The sequence below is a fragment of the Furipterus horrens genome, unplaced genomic scaffold (assembly GCF_987537825.1).
Source record: "Furipterus horrens unplaced genomic scaffold, mFurHor1.1.pri manual_scaffold_8, whole genome shotgun sequence".
NCBI lineage: Eukaryota > Metazoa > Chordata > Mammalia > Chiroptera > Furipteridae > Furipterus > Furipterus horrens.
The window spans coordinates 40152037-40173370 of record NW_028327178.1 but is presented as its reverse complement, the minus strand read 5'-3'; the positions used below and the strand labels follow the sequence as shown (position 1 = coordinate 40173370).

General features: G+C 38.9%; 1 protein-coding gene across 2 annotated transcripts in view; it reads right to left on the bottom strand.

Annotated features, from left to right (window-relative positions):
* Positions 1 to 21334, bottom strand: part of ABHD3 (abhydrolase domain containing 3, phospholipase) — a 50889-nt gene that overhangs the window by 10951 nt on the left and 18604 nt on the right. For both annotated transcript variants that reach the window (XM_090285128.1, XM_090285129.1), the window contains one exon: positions 16190 to 16235. In XM_090285128.1, coding sequence (XP_090141254.1) covers positions 16190 to 16235 — 46 coding nt within the window. The remainder of the gene's footprint in view (positions 1 to 16189; positions 16236 to 21334) is intronic.

Sequence of the window (21334 nt, the reverse complement as noted above, 5' to 3'; positions counted from 1 at the left end):
ACTATTGAGCAGAAAAATGCTAGTTAAGAGAGAGATTGCATGTTGACATTTTTCCAGATTAAGTGGGTTTTCACTGTACAAGTATACTTCTGGGAAAAAAAAATGGGCAAGACCAATACAAATATCTTAAATTAAACAGATACACAGTACCCTACTTAGATGGTCTGACTAAACAAGAACAGAGTCAATTTAGGAAGAAAAAGTGGAGGATTACACTTTTTTCATAGGAAAAAAAAAACCTTATGCATGACAAAGTAATTCTTTATTTAAAAAAGGAACAACAACAAACAAAGCAGGCTTTCCAATAATGCCACCAAAATTTTAATTTGTGGCTCATTTCTAACTAGAGAACTTTCTATTTTGAGTGCTACCTACTAATGAAGGAGTGTGATTTCCTAGCACTGCCTTCGGTCTAGATAAAGCAATATCCAGTCTGATCTATTAGTTAAATATATTATTTTACAAGAATATGTACATATAGCCCCAGCTGCATCACATTGAAACAGACACTTAACATGTTAAAATATGTAAAGTTGATTATGCTTCAATACATAATACATTTAAACAAATGGTTTTCATGTGAACTTCATCAATTAAGGCTCTGTTTCTAGTAGAAAAGCTTCACAGATGCATTTTTTAAGATGTGGGAGAAGAGGGCAACCCTGCCTGTAGAATATGTGCAAGTGTGTGTACAAATAAAGTTGATGTAAAATTTGGTAACAAAAAGAGGACTCTGGTAACATTACTCTAATAAAAATACTGAAACCAGTTATCTGCAACACCCCAATTACAGTATTCCAATAAATCATGATTGCAATAAACCATGATCACGATATGAAGGTATATCACCCACCATTTGTCACTCATGAAAATTACAATTTTCAGTGATCTTTCCAATTAAACTCAAAACTAAAACACTACCTATTGCCTACTGTCATCTTTTTGAGATCTGCAAATATGGAACTCTCCAAAAGATAAATGTTAATCTGACAGTATTACAATGAGTAACATTTATTGAATAACAATTTGTGTCTGCAAAACCATGAGGGAGAGCCTGTTATCATATTTATTTTATAAATAGGAAACTGAGTTTAGAGAGGTTAAATAACTCCTGTAACACCTGAACAGCTAAGCTGAGACACTTTTAAAAATACTTTGTAATTTAATGCATTTGAGTGATACAAATTCATTGTAAAATCTAAATAGAACAATATTTACTACTATGCTCATTCATAGTGACTGCAGAATTTGTCACAAGAATTCAGGTGAAAAAAATCATTCTTACTTGGCATTTTTATCATACGTGAATGTCTTCCCATTGAATAGCTTTAAAATTTCTGAATTACTTATGAACAAGTCACCAAAATGTGCTCTTGTTATGCACAGTTTAAGTATGTATGCACATATATGTACACATGCACATAAACATACACATGACTGCACATAGAGTTAGGGTACAAGAAAAATGTTCTGTGAAAAGTTATTAGAATCAGAAAATTTTAGTGCCAGGAAGAACCATAGATAGCACCTGATTCCTTATTTACACATGATAAAATTGAGGCTCAACATGGTTAAGTAATTTGCCAAATATCACAAAGTAGCAGAGCCTGGGTTATATGTTTGTAAAAAAATAAACTAATTCTTATAAAGCACTGGGACTTCATGAGGTATTTAGAAAACAAATTAATATCTGGAACCCTCAGATATAGGAACTTATTTTTCCCTAAGTGTTTTTTGCCAAATGGATTACATTGAGATTGAAGGTGATAATATTGGTGTTGATCAAAGTTGCCAGAACACTGAAACTCGGCAAATCCAGAGCCTTTCTAGGGCGATCTATCTCCTGCCCACTGCTCCCTCATCTTCCCTGATGGCACTATCCTGCTTTCCTCCTGCTGCTGGCTTTTCATTCCTGCCCAGTTCCTGCCATTCTTCACACAACCCGAATGTGGTTATTCATTCTCAAAAGTTGTGACTTAGGCCTGCATCTGCTTCTCTGGTTAATAACCAATTCCTGAAGGACTTACTTACCTCCATAGCATCATTAAACCACTGCCATGCAATGACTAAACCTAAATCTCCACTCTCTTTTCTTCATTCTGAATTCCAGATCCAAATTTCCGAGTTCTAGTAGCCAACTTCAATGTAAAGTTCTTTCAGTATTTTAACCTCAAAATGCTCAACAGTAAACATTTTTCTCTTCGCAAAGACTCCTAATGCTTCTCCTAACTTCCCATATTTCTGTGACTCCTATATTTTCCTAGTTAAAACTGTAAGTGACATTGCCTTCTCCCTTCCCCTGACCCTCATAGCCAACAAACTGTCAAGTCCCGTGACTTCTTTCTTCTCAGTATCTCCTGCAGCAAATCCAGGAGAGCCCTTCTTTCAACTCTAGTAAAGGCTTGGTATGTTAGATTCTCTCAGAAGGGCCTTTGGTATTAAGGATGTGAGCGCAGGCAGCTCATTTGGAAGGTGATACCAGGAAGCACCAGTAAGGGGGTGGTGAAGTGAGTGAGGAAGGGTAACAAGTCACTAAAGAATATATTATCAAGCAATCTGTGGCTGTGAGCAACTGGGACCCAATCCTCTTGGGGCACTCTGGGAGGCTGTGTGGAATATGGCTCAAAATTATCCCAACCAAGTGGCAGCTCCCTTCAGCCATTTCATAAAGGCTGTATCTGGAGGAAGTTAGCTCCTTGGCACTTGTGGTCTGCCCTGAGCACAGGTCCAGAAGGCTCCAGCGGCTAGCGATGGCCCCCAGTCAAAGAGATGTGAGTGCTTGCAGTTGGAAGCAATAGTTAGGTGTACATAGGAACAGTAAGTGCCAGGGGGTAGGAGTGTGGCAAGACTATGGCATCAACTGTCTCCGTTACCTGGCTTTTTCCTCTCTCACTGGACTGCCGTGATAACCTCTTAATTGGTTAACTCCCAGCCTTCCCTGATACCCATCTGAAATCGCATCTCTTACTCACTGTCAGATTAATCTTTCTAAAGAACACTTCCACCTTTAATTATGACAGCATTTCTACTTCATATTCTTCCTTAGCTTTCCACTGCTGACTGAATGAAGGACAAATTCCTCTGTCAACTGTTCAAGGCCTTCAACAATATGCCAAGCAATCTTTCCGCCTCTGTATTTTATTTCTCCACATGTATGGATTCAAGTCAATGGGACACTGCTGTTTCTGACTGTTTCTTAATCTCCTTGCCACCTGTGTAAAACTTCACCTACCAAATGTCCTACACTGTCAACTCTTGTCTATTGAAACTGTGTTTTGAATAAATGTCAGGCAAAAGGTAAGACTCCAGTCTTGGTCTCCAAGACCTCACAGCTTTTACCAGTTCTACCCCTAATTGTCCTGGCCAGCCTGCTCCTTGCCTTATTATCTCTCTGAGTCTCTCTCTATTACTATTTTACTTCTATCTCTGACAGTCAATAAATTCTTGTCAAATTGAACTGAAACACATGGACTGAAAATGAAAAGACCTGATTAGTAGCTTCTGATATGCAAAACGATGTGGTTATATCACAAAACTTCTTGCTACTTGATGGGCTCCAACAGGACACATCACTGCCTTCTTTCTTCACAGGACCTGAGTCCCATGAAAGAAAGGACTCATTCAGGACACACAGCAAGGATAATTATGGGCAATACATTGAATTGGTAGTCCTGGCAGTAATTTTCTTCAGGTGTGAAAATCAAACTAGTAGATTTTTGAACAAAAAAAATGTTAATTTTCAGTTGCCAGAGCTACTAATGCCACTATCCTATTGCAGTAATTTCTGTCTTTTTCCATGTTTCCAGAGCCACACCTAATCAGGAAGAGGATAAAGAGAGATCTGGCAGGATTCAGTTGGGTGGTGAAAACTCCTTTTAGAAAGAGATGAAAATGGAAAATCTGGAGAAATGCAGAAAATTTAAAAGATAGGTAACCTTCCAGCAGATGTTTGGGCATTAATATTTTATGAGTTAGATAGAATAATTTGACCTAAGTACAAATGAAGATAATTCAAATTGTTCAACTGTAGCTATGATCAAAGATAAACAACAGCAATTTGTTTCATGGCTATTAGTTTTTTAAAAAAGCATTGAAGAGAATAACGAAATAAAATTAATTTTTAATTATTCATACATCGTCGGCAGCCGTCCGTCTTGAGAGACGATGGTGTAGCTTCTTAAGAGTCTATCTGCACTGCTGAGAATGGTTGTGCAGTCCGACTCGGGAGTGACACGGTATCTGTCTCCTCCCGTGTTGAATCGACATCTTGCGATGACGCTGGAGTGTCCTCTCCAGTGAAGCTGAAGCTACAGAGCCTGGGCAGGGTGATATGGAGGGTCTGCTGTTGCCCATGCAGCAGACCCCCCCTCTCTTCGCAGCTGAAGGGTCCAAGGGAAAGACAGAGTCAATACAGCTTGGTTTCAGGTGCGCCGCAGGAGTTGCCGGTGTTGACTACAACGTCAAACCGCCTTAGGGACTCCGGCTCCGGATTTTCTGTCGGGGTTTACTCCCTTAGCCTTTCCCCTGAAGAGGTATGCCGCAAGGCAGCGGAGGTTTTTTGGAGTCAGAATATTCCTTCTCTGATGTGCCCTGACTGGAAGATCGAACCAGCGACACTTAGCTCGCAGGCCAACGCTCAATCCACTGAGCCAAACCAGCCAGGGGTTATTCATACATAATAGATGGGAAAAGACTAACACACATATTTTATATTTATCTATGGATAATATCTAGTTTATTCTTTCTTTTAAAGTATATTTTATTGATTATGTTGTTACAGTAGTTCCAAATTATTTTCCCCTTTGCTCCTCTCTACGCAGTAGCCCCCTTCCCTCCAGCAATCCCAACCCCCTTATTCATGTCCGTCAGTCGTGCATATAAGATCTTTGGCTTCACCCTTTCCTATATTATTCTTAACATCCCCCTGTCTATTTTGTACGAACTGATTATGCTTCTCAGTCCCTGCACCATTTACCCATTTCTCCTTCTCCGCCCCTCCCAGCTGATAACCCTCCAAATGATCCCCATACCTATGATTCTGTTCCTATTCTGGTTTGCTTAGTTTGATTTTGTTTTTATTTTTTAGATTCAGTTGTTGATAGTTGTGAGTTTGTTGTCATTTTAGTGTTCATAATTTTGATCTTCTTTTTCTTAAGTAAGTCCCTTTGACATTTCATATAATAATGGCTTGGCGATAATGAACTCTTTTAGCTTTACCTTGTCTGAGAAGCACTTCATCTGCCCTTCCATTCCAAATGATAGCTTTGCTGAATAGAGTAATCTTGGTTGTAGGTTGCTTTTCATCACATTGAATACTGCTTGCCAGTCCCTTCTTGCCTGCAAAGTGTCCTCTGAGAAATCAGCTCATAGTCCTATAGGCACCCCCCTGTAGGCAACTCTCTGACTCTCTCTTGCTGTCCCCAGAATTCTGTCTTTATCTTTCACCTTTGGCATCTCAGTAATGATGCATCCTGGTGTGGTCCCCTCTGGGTCCAGCTCACCTGGGACCCTCCATGCTTTCTGGACCTGTATGTCCATCTCCTTTGCAAAATTTGAGAAGTTTTCCTCATTTTTTTCAATTCTTGCTTCCACATTGTGCACTGGTTGACTGTTTTTTTCTTCCTTATATTCCAAATCATTGATTTGAACCCCAGTTTTCTTCCCTTCACCTTTGGTTTTGTGTGGCTTTTTCTTCGTTTCACTTAGCTTAGCCTTCACTTCTTCTCTTATGTATTTGTCATACTCAAGCACATCTGTCAAGCTTGTGAGCATCTTTATCACCAATGTTTCGAATTCTACATCTGTTAGGTTGTCTATCTCCTCATCTGTTAGGTTGGCTATCTCCTTGTCGCTTAGTTCTCCCACTGGAACCTTGATCTGTTTCCCCTTTTGGGCCATACTTCTCTGTCTCCTCATTCTGACAGGCTCCTGTGTTTGTTTGCCTCTGTGTCCCAGGTAGAGCTGTTGCTCCTGTTACATTGTAAGGGGTGAAGCCTTAGGAATTCATCAGTAAAGGGCGACCAGTTTCACCACATTGTGGGGCTGTATGTGGGGGACAGCTCTGAGTGGGAACCTTTCCTACTGCCCAGCACTCGCCCCTTTTCCAGGTACCTCTCCCACTTCTGCACTGGACTGGTGCCCCTCTAGCTGCTGCCCTGGCTGTCGTTCCCAGAATGGGTGGGTCTGCAGACATTCTAGAACTGTGGGGGCCCTTTAAACAAGCACACTCTGCTGGGAGACTGGCAGTTTCTGCCTCCACCCCAACCCTCACTGGCCTGCACAGTCAGAAGCAATGAGGCTTGATTTTCCCCATAGCTGGGACTGTGAGCTGCAAGATCTGGTGAGGAGCTGGGAATGCTCCCCAGGTGTCCCTCCTGACTTTTTAAAACGTGTGATTGCACTTTTTGCTGGCCTGCTGCTGCTGCCGCTGCTTCCACCACCCCACTGGTCCTCTCTGCCCTGGCTCCACCCCTCCTACCTGTCTGGATGAGTATTTCTTCTTTATATCTTTGTTTGCTGGACTTCCATATAGTTCGATTTTCTGGAACTTCTGATTGTTTCTAGTTTTGAGGTAGTTGTATTCCTTCTTAGTTGTGGAGGGAGACACAGCATGTCTGTCTATGCCTCCATCTTGGCTGGACGTCTAGTTTATCCTTCTTGATCAACTTCCAAAAATAGACAAACTGATTTCTCCCTAAACTGAAAGGGAATTTTCTTGTCCTGGATTAGAAGTCATTTATTTTAAAATGCAAATTTCATCAAAAAATTTTTTTGGTCTAGAAACATTTAAATTCATCCTGTTAATCAGAATCTTTTCTGGGAGGAGATTCATTTGCTAATTCACAAAACTCATAACCCAGAACCCTACTCTCAATGCAGTAGTTGCCACATATTCAATATTGAGCCAGGCCAGCTAGGATTTTAGTTTTCTGTCCAGTAAAATAACAACTGAAGAAGACACTTTAATGATTTAAAAAAATCATTTAAAGTACACATTTATGTCATCATAATGTCTAATAATCAGCAGATCTTTAGAATATTTCATTTTATAGTTTTCCTCTCTGAAGTATTTAAAGATCTGTACTCTATGTGATAAGATGTTGCTTAAATAAACTCTGGGATTCTTATGTGAATATAGCTCCCCCTCAAAAAAAAAAAAAAAAAGATAAATTCTTTTACAGTAGGACTAACAATGCTGTTTAACTGATATCTATAGTGTGTGTTTATTGTTGTTGTTGTTTGTTTCACTCCCCCCCACCCCCGGTTCTGTACCAGGGATTTGCCCAAATTGTCCTTAGGAAAATTGATTTTATTTTTGGAAGATGAATTTATTAAATAGGGAGTCAGAGAAAACAAAAGTAGGCATATATAAGTAAAATCAGGACTTTAGTGAATAACCATTTCACCTAGTCATTGATAGACATATAAAATGATCAAGTGTCAAAATTTTCCTGAGATTTTAGTAATTTCTTAAAATAACTAGCCACAAAGCAAAGGACTCCAGGAGACATCCTGGCTGACTGAGGCTAAGATGGCCTTTGCGCCATGTTCCTGCCAGTGTTTGACATGGTCATGGTCCATGCTTATGTGTTCATGCTGCACAGTAACAGCAATAAAGCACAGTTTTGTCAGTGGCTTAGAACAGGTCAACCAAAAAGAGAGGAGTTCTCCTTGGTCCAGGCTCCTAAGAAGCAAACCTCATGTTCTGCCCTGGCTGGGTTTGGGTCCAGAGGTGGCTCACCAGGACCAGGGTCCTAAGGGAAGCTGCCGAACCTAGAACCACCCACCACCTTAGTTTTTAGCCCTGCCTGTATATTAAACTCACTAGAGACTGTTAAGACAAATTAGAGCCACCTTGACTTCCCCCCTGGCCCCAACCCCAACCAAATGAATCAGAATTTCTGGGGAGAGGACCCAGGGATCCATATTTTTAAAGCTTCCCAGAAGATTCTAATGTGCAGCCAGGGTTAAGAATTAAATGCTTGAAGAGAATAAAAAAACAGGGTGAGAGGTGAGGCAAGAGAGGAGGAGGCTGCAATGGCAGGAATGATGAAACCTATATAGAGAATTGGAAAGAGGGAAATCTAGTTCTACAGGGATTTTTTGCAGTACACGGGGAAATACAGTAAGTCCTCAATTCACATCATCAATAGGTTCTGTAACCTTAAGCAAAAGGACATAAAATGTGACCAATTTTGTCACAGGCTGATTAATATAAGCAAGAGTTAAGTACCTATGGCATCTCATTTATATAATAACAAAATGATGTTGAACAAAATTTTTTTTTTTTATTTTTAATTTTTTTATTTTGGTTTTTCAATTACAGTTGTCCCCTTTTCCCCCAATTTCTCTCCCCCACCCAACCCACCCCCTCTCCCGCAATCATATCCCTCCCTGTTGTCCATGTCCATGAGTCTTTCATACAGGCTCTTTAATTAAACCCTTCCCTTACTTATCCCCCTTCTCTCCCTCTCCCCTCCCCCCTATTGACTGCTATTCTGCTCTTTGTTCTATTTAGTTCCTTTGTTTGTGTTGTTCTTTAGTTTCCTGTATTAGGTGATATCATATGGTATTTTGCTTTCTTTGCCTGGCTTATTTCATTAAGCATAATTCTCTCTAGTTCCATCCATGTTGTTGCAAATGGCAGGAGTTCCTTCTTTCTTTCTGCTACATAGTATTCCATTGTGTAAATGTACCACAGTTTTTTTGATCCACTCATCTACAGATGGGCACTTAGGTTGTTTCCAGCACTTAGCTATTGTAAACAGTGCTGCAATGAACATAGGAGTGCATAAGTTCTTTTGAATTGGGGTTTCAAGATTCTTCGGGTATAATCCTAGTAGTGGAGTCGCTGGTTCAAAAGGCAGTTCCATTTTTAATCTTTTGAGGTATTTCCATACTGTTCTCCATAGTGGCTGCACCAGTCTGCATTCCCACCAACAGTGCAGTAGGGTTCCCGTTTCTCCACATCCTCGCCAGCACTTGTTGCTTGTTGATTTTGAACAAAATATTATTGGAGGACCTGATGTACTGCCAAACATCTTATACTTACAGGATCACCTGGCACATATTAAACATTCAGTAAGTGGTAGCTAGCTATTATAGTATTGTTATTATTCTTCCTAAAATTCTTCAATTCTATTTGAAAATTGTTTAAATATAGAGAATTGTAAAATCCTTTGTGTACCCACTACTTACAGCAGTTGAAACTGGACCTATCAATGTTAGGAGAAAATTCTAAATTATTCAATGTATTCATATCCACATCTGACTGAACTCCACCTTCCTGGGTTGTTCTGATGGGGTGGAATGAAGGGAGAGAGGTTATTTTGGGAGCATTTAGGAGAGGAAAGACTTGGGTGGGATACAATGGTGCTCAGTAGAAAGGTTTTGGTGTAGGAAAGACAGCACTTGAAGGTAGTAGCCTGACAACTGAATTGTGCCCTGGCTGGCCCAGTCTTCAGTTATAGTTGATAGGCTTAAGTGATTACTGCTTGTAAAAAGCTGTTATTGCAGGAACTAGAATGCATGACCTATGGGACTCCAGGAGGTCAATAAAGCAATTCAACCTTTGTGCCTCAGAAGGTCTGCAAGCAATTGATTGATTGAAATGGTATCTGAGCCATTGTGTTCCAGGGAGGGAACATCAGTGATGCAGATAAAGAATTGTTGACCAAAAGATAATGAAATAGTAGGAAAACTGCAGCAAGACTGCAACTCTTATCTGATTAACCTTTTCCCAAACCACTTACCTACCCTATCCTTCTCCCTATGTTAACACGGTTTTTGAGGGTACGTAATCCACAATCTTCTGAGATTGCCAGCATCTGGATAAAGCACCCATAAAGATTCAATCCTTGTCTCTACTTATTGGTTCTGGTAGTTGACAGGTAGCACAAATGCCAACTTTTCTGGTTGCATAAGGCTGGGGGAGGGGAGAGGCAGTCCTTAATCCCTTCTGATTGTCTCCTTCAGAAAGCAGGGCCCATGATAGGAAAGAGCTCTACTTCCCGCTACCCCATTAGCCTCCATGAAAAAGCTAAGGAGGAAAAGCTCAGTGGAAAACAAGAGCAGATTTCTCTAGATCTGAGTTTTTAATTAACCACTCATGATCTGAGGTTGAGGCAAGCATCTTCTAATTGAAAACCCTTGTTATTTCTACCCTGAGATTTTCAGCCTGACTTGACTTATAACCAGTGCTGAAAGATAGACATTGTACTAGACAGTTTGAGATCCTGTCCTAAGACCATTAGTCAGCTTTATGACCTCAAGCCTGTCGATCTACTTCTCTAGAGGCATCCTCATCCATAAAATGAGGTCCCAGGATAAGGGGATCTCTGAAGCAGAGCTACCCCAAGTACCAGTCCAAGATGAGATCAGGTGCTGATGTCACAATGTAAACAAGCATGCTGCTTCTCTCACCAGGAGAGTATTGCTATGGGAAAAAAAAAAAATCACCTCACTTAAATAGTGTGCTTGGAAAAGAAGTTCATTTATATTCTAACTACAGCCCCTCATCTTGTCAGTAACTGGTATCAGATAGTTTGAGAAGTGATAGTCTACAAACCACACTTGGAGCGGCACTGCTTTAAAGTATTTTCCAGCATCCCCTCCCCCTATTGGTACCCCCTCACCTGCTGAACCAGCTCTTATTGGAATTGGAAAGTGGTGGAAGGAGGCTTTTCTAAAAACAGCTTTATGAGTCATGATTCACATACCAGAAATTTCACCCATTTAGAAGGTACAATTCATAATTTTAAGTATATTCAGAGTTGTTCAACCTCAACTATAATTTTAGAACATTTTCATCACCCCCCAAAGAAAATCCCTATCATTCACAGTCACTCTCCTTCTCTAGCCTTAGGCAATCACTAATCTACTTTCTTTCAGTATCTATAGATTTGTCTATTCTTAACATTTCATACAATTGGAATCATACAATATGTGATCTTTTGTAATTGGCTTCCTTCATTTAGCATGTTTTCCAGGTTCATCCATGTTGTAGCATGTATCAGTACTTCATTCCTTTGCTAATGCTGAATAATATTCCATGATATGGACATACCATATTTATTTGTTTGTCCATTGATAAGCATCTGGATTCATTCTACCTTTTTTTTGTTTTTAATCCTCACCTGAGGATATGCTTATTGATTTTAGAGAGAGGGGAAGGGAGAGAGGAAGAGAAACATTGATGTGATAGAGAAACATTGACTGGTTGCATCTTGTACATGCCGCAACTGGGGACCAAACCTGCAACCTTTTGGTTTATGGGACGACACTCCAACCAAGTGAACCACACCAACCAGGGCTCTACTTTTTGATTAATATGAATAATGCTGCTATAAATATGTGTATACAAGTTACTATATGAATAGATACTTTCATTTCTCTTGGGTATTTACCTACTTGTGGGTAATATGGTAACTCAATGTTTAGCTTTTTGAGAAACTGCCAGGCTATTTTATTTTTTTAATTAAAAAATTTTCAATTAAAGTTGACATTCAATATTATATTAGCTTCAAGTATACAGCATAATGGTTAGACACTTATATAACTTATGTAGTGATCTGCCCCACCCCACCCCCAATAAATCTGATATCTTCCTGCTGCCAGACTATTTTCCAAAGTGGCTAGGAGGGTTTTTCTTGCTGGGCCTAGGGACACAGAAGTCTGTGTCATCCCATAACCAAAAGGAAGGGACCCCTACGTAGCTTTCAATAAACTCAATTTTGGCTGAGTTCTTTGTAAATTATTATTCCTAAAGTAAACTGGAAACTTGACAGTTCACAAGTAATCATTAATACTAGAGAGTTTGTGGATAACTTCCTGGATCCCTATGCTTGAAAATCAAATCAACCGGCAGAGAGCAAGAAAAGATACTACTCCAAGGACTCTAAGAACTGTGCAGGAATATCTGAGGATCAGTCTACTGAGATAACTCTCTCCTACAGCTAACAGCCCCAGGCGGACCAACATGCAAGACTTCTCATTTCCTAGTGAGCAAGGCTTTTGGCTTTCCCTCAATACTGCAATGACTAACTGGAAATAAGGGCAATATGGTGGTGGAAAATTTCTACTTTACTGCTTTGCAGGAGCCATAGTAATCCCTATAAGTTCTAAGTGTATCACCAACATATTTCAGCAAACCCTTTACTTCTGCATTTCTTCTACTCCTAGGAGAACTGCTTACTCTAAATTCCATTTCACCTTTTCTAGCTCTTTTGGGTTCATTTCATTTAGAGTCAGTTCCTTCCCATTTGATCTTTGCTGATTCATTTTTTTTTTTTTTTTAATGCCTAAGCTATGGCCTTACTTACTCTGAGCCTGAGCTACATTGAATCCTTTCTGGAACAAGTTGAAGTATAAATAAGCATGGGGTTCCTCTAGTCTGAAACAGTAATTGTTCATAGCTCTAAGGCAGCAGGAAGATGGGATATCAAGGGACCTAAATATTAAAGCAAGCTCTAATAATCAATAATGTGATCCATTAGGATACAAAAAGTATATATTAAATTATAATTAATTCTCTTAAATTATTTTTAAAGCAGTTTTTCTAAAAATATAATTACATTTTGGTCATTTTACATTCTTGTTATTTCTTAAATTATATCACATTAGTCTCTTTGATACAGATATTAGCTGGGGGTACTAGTCCATCAGAACTCAACCCAGTGCACCGTATGAGAATCCAGAGACCAAGCTACTCTTATTCCCCTCACTTAGAACTCAGTGAATTCTTTAAAACTGAAAAAAGTTTATCTATATACTATCCCTCTGTAAGAACTCTTGGAGATTTTTCAAAAATCCAATTAAAGTTTATGGATAAACAATGGGTTGCTGTAGTTTTTCCAAGTTAACTTCCAATTAACTTTAAATGCTGAGGGTAGAAGGTTTTTCAAGCTTCTTCTTTCCTATTCATTGTATTCTAAGATGCTATCTTACCTTTCCCCTTGGCTATACAAACTGTCCCTAAGCAATGTCAGTCATTCCTGAGTTCCAATTACACTTGCACACTGACAATCTGTTTCTCTCTGTAGCCTGTACATCTTTCCTGAGCGCCAGTCTAGCATACCCACTTGTTTACTAGAAGTTTCCACCTGGATGATCAAAAAGCGCCATAAACATGTAAAACTGAATTTATTTTCATTATACCAAAATCTCATAAACTTCTAAGTTTCCTATTTCATCCAATACCAGTGCCTTTTACCAGTCCACCAAGCTAGAAATATTAACCTTGACTCTCACATAATTACTAATCTTTCTATCCCATGAATGCCCCTCATTTTTGTTCTTTCCCCTTCCTGCCCCCTACCTCTGATTTCAAACTCTGGGTAGGTCTATAGAAACTGTTTTCTAATTGACCTCCTTGCCTCCAGACCCCTACCCCTCCATCTCTTTTCTACACACTGCTTTAAGATCTCTTTCTAAAACATAACCATGATCAAATTATTTCATATGCCAATTATACCTCAATAAAGCTCAAACTTTAAAGAAAAAATTGTCTAGGCTCAATACTAGGTTCCAGAGAATTCTACACACAACTCTTCAAAATTTGGTCCTACCCCTTGTAAAAGGATTCCCATCACTTCCTGAATAACAAGAGGTAATGGTCAAGAACATATGAATCCTGGCTCTGAATTTCTTGGCTAGGGAAACTGCTTAACATATTTGTGTATCATTTTCTTCCTCTGGAAAATGAGGATGGTGGTGGCTAAATCACTGGGTTGTTTCTCTTGCTAACCACTAAGTATGAAAGACATAACTGATATATTCTAAGGACTCTATAAGTATTAGATAAAACTATCATCATTGATATCCTTCCACAAGTAAGTACTTGCTATTCCATGCCCCCTTTAAAAAAATTTTTTTTATTGTATTTTTTTCTCCATGCTCTCTAATACCTTGCTCTTCATGCTGAGAAGGCTTCTCTATCCCCTCTCCTGGGTAGCCTTCAATATCCTACTCAAATTTACCTCTACTACAATGTTCTCTGACCATCCTTAAGCAGTTAATTACTCCATCCCTTTATGCGCTGTAGCCTTAATAAATCTTCCAAGTTACACTTAGCACTGCATTGTGCCTGTTTTTATGTATCTGACTGTCTCCTGTTACTTAAGTTAAAGCTGATTGCCCTGGCTGCTGTGGCTCAGTGGATTGAGCGTCGGCCTGTGAGCCAATTGTTACTGGTTCGATTCCCAGTCAGGGCACATGACTAGGTTGCACGTCAGGTCCCCAGTTTGGGGTGCGAGTGAGAGGCAACCATACAGTGATGTTTCTTTCCCTCTCTTTCTCCTTTCCCCTCTCTCTAGAAATAAATAAATAAATAAACAATAAATTATTATTATAAAAAAAAAAGCTGCTAAGTGTCATGTCTAATAATATGTACACTTCTCATTCTACTGTCTTGTGCAGTGCCTGATTTAATAGGCATACAGCAGGGCTTTGCTGAATGAAAAGATCTTTGTCCTTCACTTTATGGGACCTAATGGAGCTTAGTATGTTATTTCCTTGAGAGCCTCAGACCATGTCTTCCCATCTTTGTATCCTTAAAGTACCTAGAAAGATACCCAGCCAACAAGAGCTGCTCAAAAAACAATTTGCTTGGTCCAGGCCACAGTGGCAAATTCAAATCTTTCCCATTACAGTGCTTACCATCTATCTACAAGAATCCTAAAGGGCTGCATAAATAAGGAAATGTGACCCTTCACATCAAACTATTTATTATGAGGCACTTGAGTAAGACCATAAACACTTTATAACGTTAGCTTTTAAAATTACATGATCTTGATTCCCTCCATAGCTTAAGTTGCCTTAAAACAAAGAGAAAGTTCTTTTTTCCCCCATGTTCTCATCAAGTGCCAGCAATAGTGACATGATTGTGACTTTTTATCTTTAGCATGACTAACTTACTTATATTCTGAATAACTTTCTCTATCAATAACTCAAAAAGTTTCTTTCAATTCTGATAGAATTGCCTTTTACCTTGTAAGGGATGAAGAAACTGGTGACTCTCAAACCAGTAGGAAATAATTAGCAACAAAGGACAAATGTAATCTTGAACCAGTGGGTCTCTGAGCCAGAGTTAACAGTATTAGCACACTTACAAGTCAGGAAGGGACATTCCACAGCTCAGCACAAATGCCTGCCTCTGAGATCAAAGGGGGAAGATATTCATCACCAAACACAGCGAAATGGGAAAATGTAGCTAGACAGCCCAGCAAACAAGATAGGGATATTTCAAAGGAGAGCTGGAGACAGACCTATAACCAGATCACCCTTAGTTAATTACTACCCTCAGTTATTTTAGTTAATTGTGTTAGATTGTAACTCCGGAGTGTCCAGCATGGAAAAATGGAGGGGGGCGGGAAGAAGGGGGGGTTTACTCGCATTAGGATAAAACCAGCCTGCTCCGTTTGGCTGCGCCCAGAGCTGCAGCTCTGTGAATAAACAACTGCCTGGGTTACTGCTGAAGTCATGTGTCCCAGTGTTTTTATTGTGAGCATTTCTCACAACCTGTTGAAGTGGTAAGGGATTAATAGTTGAAGAGCTTTCAGAAAATTTCACCGAGTAACATTTCTCATTCCACCTCTCAGGTTTAACATCAGATAACGTGATGATTTTCTTGGAGATGCAAGAACTTCTATCATCACAACAACAAAAAACTTTAGGGGTTAGAGGAAAAAAGCTGATTTAAAATAATATTTTCTCTATGTAAACTTTGATGGGCTAATAGGCACATAACACAGTCAATCCACTTCAGGACAAAGTAAATTTCTTAAGTGAAAAAAAGTAACTATAGCAGTTAATTTGTTTTGTACTAGTTAATTTTTAAAGACAATGCATTTTGCATTAAAAATGATGAATATCTGTTCATGTTAAAATAGAGTAAGTACAAAGTTAAGTTACAAAATAAATTCTTAATTTTAATAAAAATATACATATATTATGTATTTATCATTTAAATATAACATCTGAATGAACATAGACTAAGGGGCATCCTCTGGTTGTATAGTTATGGATTTTGCTGATTTCCTTTTCTTTTATTTATTTATTTTTGCTTATCTGTATTTTTTCACAACTTTTATTGTTTATATGAGTTATCTTAAATAAAACAAAAATGCTTTTCGTTATAAAATATAAATTATTCTCTTAAAAATTAACCTGTTATTAATTTAAATTTACTTACCAAGAGATTCTCTCCTGCCACTCCTCTGTTGTTAAAAACCACACATCTAAAAACCAGGAAAAACTTTTGTTATTTTTACACATAATTCTTGCTCACAATATATTATTAAAATCATCGTACTAGCACTGTTTTAGAGTAATAAAAGATTTTTAAAAATCTGTTCCAAAGACATGAGAATGCTTGACAATTTCATCTAAATGCCGAAAAATACATTTTCAATCCTCTAAATTCAATATATGGGTTCAAATCAGGAAACTGTATATTGAAGTAATGTTAAATTTTCCTACCAAAAGCAGAACTTTTATAACTTCTTCTTATGCATAACGTAAGCCTCCAATAAATGTTATTAAAATAATTCTAAATACAAAACAAATCTAATTGCTTTTGGTTCAAATTTTAAAAAGTCCTCTACCTATTTTATTTGTAACATTGATAAGTATCTATTCCTATCTTAAGAAATAGCTCTTATTCCATCAAGGCTCCACAAACACTGATACTGGAATTTTACCTGAGGTGAAAACATTATCACAGGGGTAGTTGAAAGGAGCCAGGCACCTGAGCTGGTAAGATGGGCTCCCACTGCACTACTTAGGAAAGGAAAGACAGCCTGTGTTTTCTATAATCTTGTTTGCCTCTCCTGGGTCAATGGTCACATGAAAAGGGCTTAGAGCAATATTGGCTCATGGTACGTATACAATGACAGTTAGCTATTAGTAGTAATGATAGTTGTAGTGCCATGCTAGCTTAACAAGTCATTCTGCATTTACAATATTTAACTCTTATTGAACGTTCAGTCAACCATAGCCCCAGATATGTATTTTGTGCTATCTTTAAACAGAATCCTGACTTATGCCTGCACAGGTTCTCTTTGATTTAGTCTATATTCATGGTGATTAAAATTCATTCTGCTTTTGACTGTTTACTTATCCAATCAATCATTGCCATTTAAGGTTCTAATTCCCTTGTTTCAGGGTGCTGTTGATCACTGCTTGGGTTCTAAGAACCAATGAGCTGACTGCCCTACAAAACATTCAACAAATCTGACTCCCTTTTCAGGGAGGTTAGATTTCAATGTCATATTCAGGATATATTTCTGCAAGGGAATTCTTTCTTGCATCTGAAAGGTCATACAGAGAATTTTGTTAGGCCCAACTGAAAGAAAAAAAAATGGTTTAAAATCTCAGAAACCTAATTTGAGAAAAAGCTAGAAATATTACATTTTATTGATTAGTCAAAGAATAATCTTAAATATAGTACAAAAACATGCAGAGAAGTTAGCAAAGAGTCAGTTAGTCCTTAATCTCTTCTTGTTAAAAATAATGGTGAGACAGACTAGACATAAATAAAATGTAAGTTAGCCAGTTGTATTTACTTGCATAAGCACCTAAGTTACACAGGAATTGGGACTAAAGTTAATTGTGACCTTGAACCTTGACGCTCCTAGTCATTCAGAAAAGAATCACTTTTAAGAGTGCAAACACTACATAAGGATAAAAATGGCTTCTGGGGCAAGATATCACCATGTGACTGCCACTGAGAGAAGAGAACAGAACTTGTGAGGGGAAAGAAAACGATGATCTGCAAACTCATGAAAAAGCAGCCTGTACACCTGGGATTTTCTTCTAAACTGCAGACTGGGATATTTGCACTTTTCTTCAGGCAACTTTTAAAAGTGGATCACAGCTCTGATATCTCTTGGTAGAGGAGGAATTTTACTGACCTCTCCAAAGGCCTTGGTTCCTGACAATGTTCAGTCAGTAGCAGTGATCACTGTATATACTTCTAGTCTTGGAAACGGGGCAGAGAGATGAAGAGTGAAGCAGCAAAGTAGCTGTAGAGGAACGCAGAATGAGGGCTGCTATTTTGTCCCTTTCTCCCACTCTAGCTTCTTCTTTCATTTAAACTCCTTTCTGCTCTCACGGTCATCAAGGTATACTTTACATATAAAGCAGAAAGAGGTGGTTGTGAAATGACAAGAAAAAATTCCATGGTCATCAAGGTACATTTCACATATAAAGCAGAAAGAGGTGGTTGTGAAAAGGCAAGAAAAAAATTCCAAGCCCTGGCTGGTGTGGCTCAGTGGATTGAGTGCCAGCCAGCGAACTGAAAGGTCACTGGTTTGATTCCCAGTCAGGACACAAGCCTGGGTTGCAGGCCAGGTCCCCAGTTGGGGGCATGCAAGAGGGAACAGACTGATGTATCTCTCACACATCGATGTTTCTTTCCCTTTCTTTATCTCTCCTTTCCTCTCTCTCTAAAAGTAAATAAATACATACATATTTAAACAAATTCTGAGATGTTCTAAATTAAAAAGGAAGAGACACAAGGGCTTCATCAGGTAAAAATTGTAGGGCAAAAACCAACAAAAGACTACTTACATTCCTTAATGTAAGTTGGAATTATTAAAATTACTATTTAAAAAGATAGAATAGGCATGTGCAGTAGAACCTCAGGAGTCTCTGTGTCCTGTTTACACAGGACCTTCACAGACTCTGTTGGCCTATCCCAGAACTAGTCTCCCATCCCTTTGCCTATAGCTAATACACATTTTTTTTTATAACATGTTACAACTTTATCCCCCTAGCTGAAGGACATGCTTGTCTTTTCTACTTACTGATGCTGCTGGTAGTTTAGATTCTGTGCCCCAAGACCAGTCTTCAAATTATTTTTTGCTAGCAATGGCCTAATAAACCCTTTCTTAAAAAAAAAAAAGGCATTCTGTATTTTTAAACTTAAAATTTTTGATTAACAGAAACAACCACTATTCCTAAGGCATTCAATAAGCCTGTTAACTTTGTAACAGCTCTCTTCAAATAATTTTTATAATTTCTCCCAATTTTAAAGGGTATGTATGTAATATATGAGAAAAACTGTTGTGAATAACTTACTTTTCCTGCGTATTTTAACTAAATTTTCTTCTCAAAACAGGGAAAATATAAAAAGAAGAAATAACAAATAAAGAATAAATCTGGTTTTAACAATTTTCTGATAAGTCATGGTAATGAGTTTGGACTGTATCATAAGAGCCGGTGTTGAGGTTTAAGCAAGACAGTGACGGAGATCCAAGATGGCTCAGGAGTAAGTGGAAGCTAAACTAATCTCCTCCCAGGACCAATCTGGAATTACAGCTTAATTGTGAAGAAATCATCTGGAATAACTAATTGCACACTAGCTGGAGAGAAGTCATATAACCACGGAGAGACAGAGAAGGCCACTTCATCACAACGTGACTGGTAGGAACTGCAGAGTCGTGAAAGGGTGGGCTGGGTTCCCATGGGTGGCAGCTGAAGGGACTGAGAAACAGCTGAGAAGCTGGGGGTTCCCCCTGAGAAGGGAGGGTCTAAACCCCGAGCTGGGCTTCCCAGCCTACAGTGACAGAGCAGAAAGTAAAATAGCATCCAGCTGGGAAAAGTGAAAAGCCACAGGGTTTTTTGCTGGCCTGAAAGAAACAGTAAGAGACAAAGAGCTCTTAAGTGGATCACGTATGAAAATATTTTGGCACCCACTTACCCTGCATTCAAGCAGAGGGAGGGCAGAGAGAACTAGAGATGCTTGGGAAGAATTTGGGGCAATGGCTTTGAGAAAAGAACTGAGGGAGTGTCCGACCAGGTCCCAGTGCTGACTTATTCCCCATACTGCAGGCAGACCATTGCCCTCGAAGTGGCATCAGCCTGAGGGGAAGCAAAAGCCCTGCCCACAGGAATTAATCTGCCCCACCCTCAGTGCTTAAAACTGATGGTTGATCACAGATTGAATAGATAAACAACTAAATGAGACAGACAAATGCAGTAGATCTCTGGTAGTCTCCAACAGGCTGCCTAGGCCCAGACTGGTACATGACCTGATGCCACCAGGGGCAGATCCAGGAAGTGCAGATCAATCTAAGAAGCAGCAACAAACAAGAAGAGTCACAAAAATGGGGAGACAGAGGAACAACCACCCATCAAAAGGAAAGGAGAAATCCCCAGAATGAGTGCTAAAAGAAACAGAGGAAAGCAAACTATCAGACATGGAATTCAAAACATGGATTATAGGGAAGTTCAATGAACTCAGCGAGCTCGAAAAAAACTACAAAGAACTCCAGGGAAACTATAAGGAACTTACTGAGAATTACACCAGCATGAAAAAGGACATAGAAGCTATCAATAAGAGCCAGGAGGAAATGAAAAATACAATTTCTGAATTGAAGAACACAGTAGAAGGAATTAAAAGCAGGCTAGAGGAAGTAGAAAATCAGATAAGTGAGCTGGAGGACAACACAGAAGAAAATTCCCAGACAGTGCGACAAAACAAAAAAAGACTGAAAAAGAATGAAGAGGTTTTAAGAGAGCTGCAGGACAACGTGAAATGTAATAATATCCATTTCATAGGGATACAAGAAAGAGAAGAGGAGCAAGGGATAGGGAACCTATTTGAAAAAGCAATGACAGAAAACTTCCTTCAGTTGATGAGAGAAAAAGACACACAAGTCCAAGAAGCACAGAGGGTCCCAATGAAGATGAACCCAAAACAGGCCCACTCCAAGACGCATCATAATTAAAATGGCAAAATTGAAAGATAAAGAGAGAATCCTAAAAGCAGCAAGAGAGAAATACATGGGAGCTCCGATAAGGCTATCATCAGATTTCTCAACAGAAACACCACAGGTTGGGAGGGAATGGCAAAAAATATTTCAAGCAATGAAAAACAAAAGCCTACAACCAAGACTACTGTACTAAGCAAGGCTCTCATTCAAAGTGGAAGGTGAAATAAGGAGTTTTCCATATAAAAGAAGGCTAAAAGAATACATCTCCACCAAACCAGCATTGCAAGAGATGCTAAAGGGTCTGATTTAAGAAGAAACCGAGAGAGACAGAGAGGAACACAAGTACAAAGGGGAAAAATGACAATGAATAAGTACCTATCAATAATAATGAAAAAACTCATGCACCCCTATGTTCATAGCAGCACTATTTACAATACCCAAGTGCTGGAAACAACCTAAGTGCCCATCTGTAGATGAGTGGATCAAAAAACTGTGGTACATTTACACAATGGAGTACTATGTAGCAGAAAGAAAGAAGGAACTCCTACCATTTGCGACAACATGGATGGAACTAGAGAGAATTATGCTTAGTGAAATAAGCCAGGCAATGAAAGACAAGT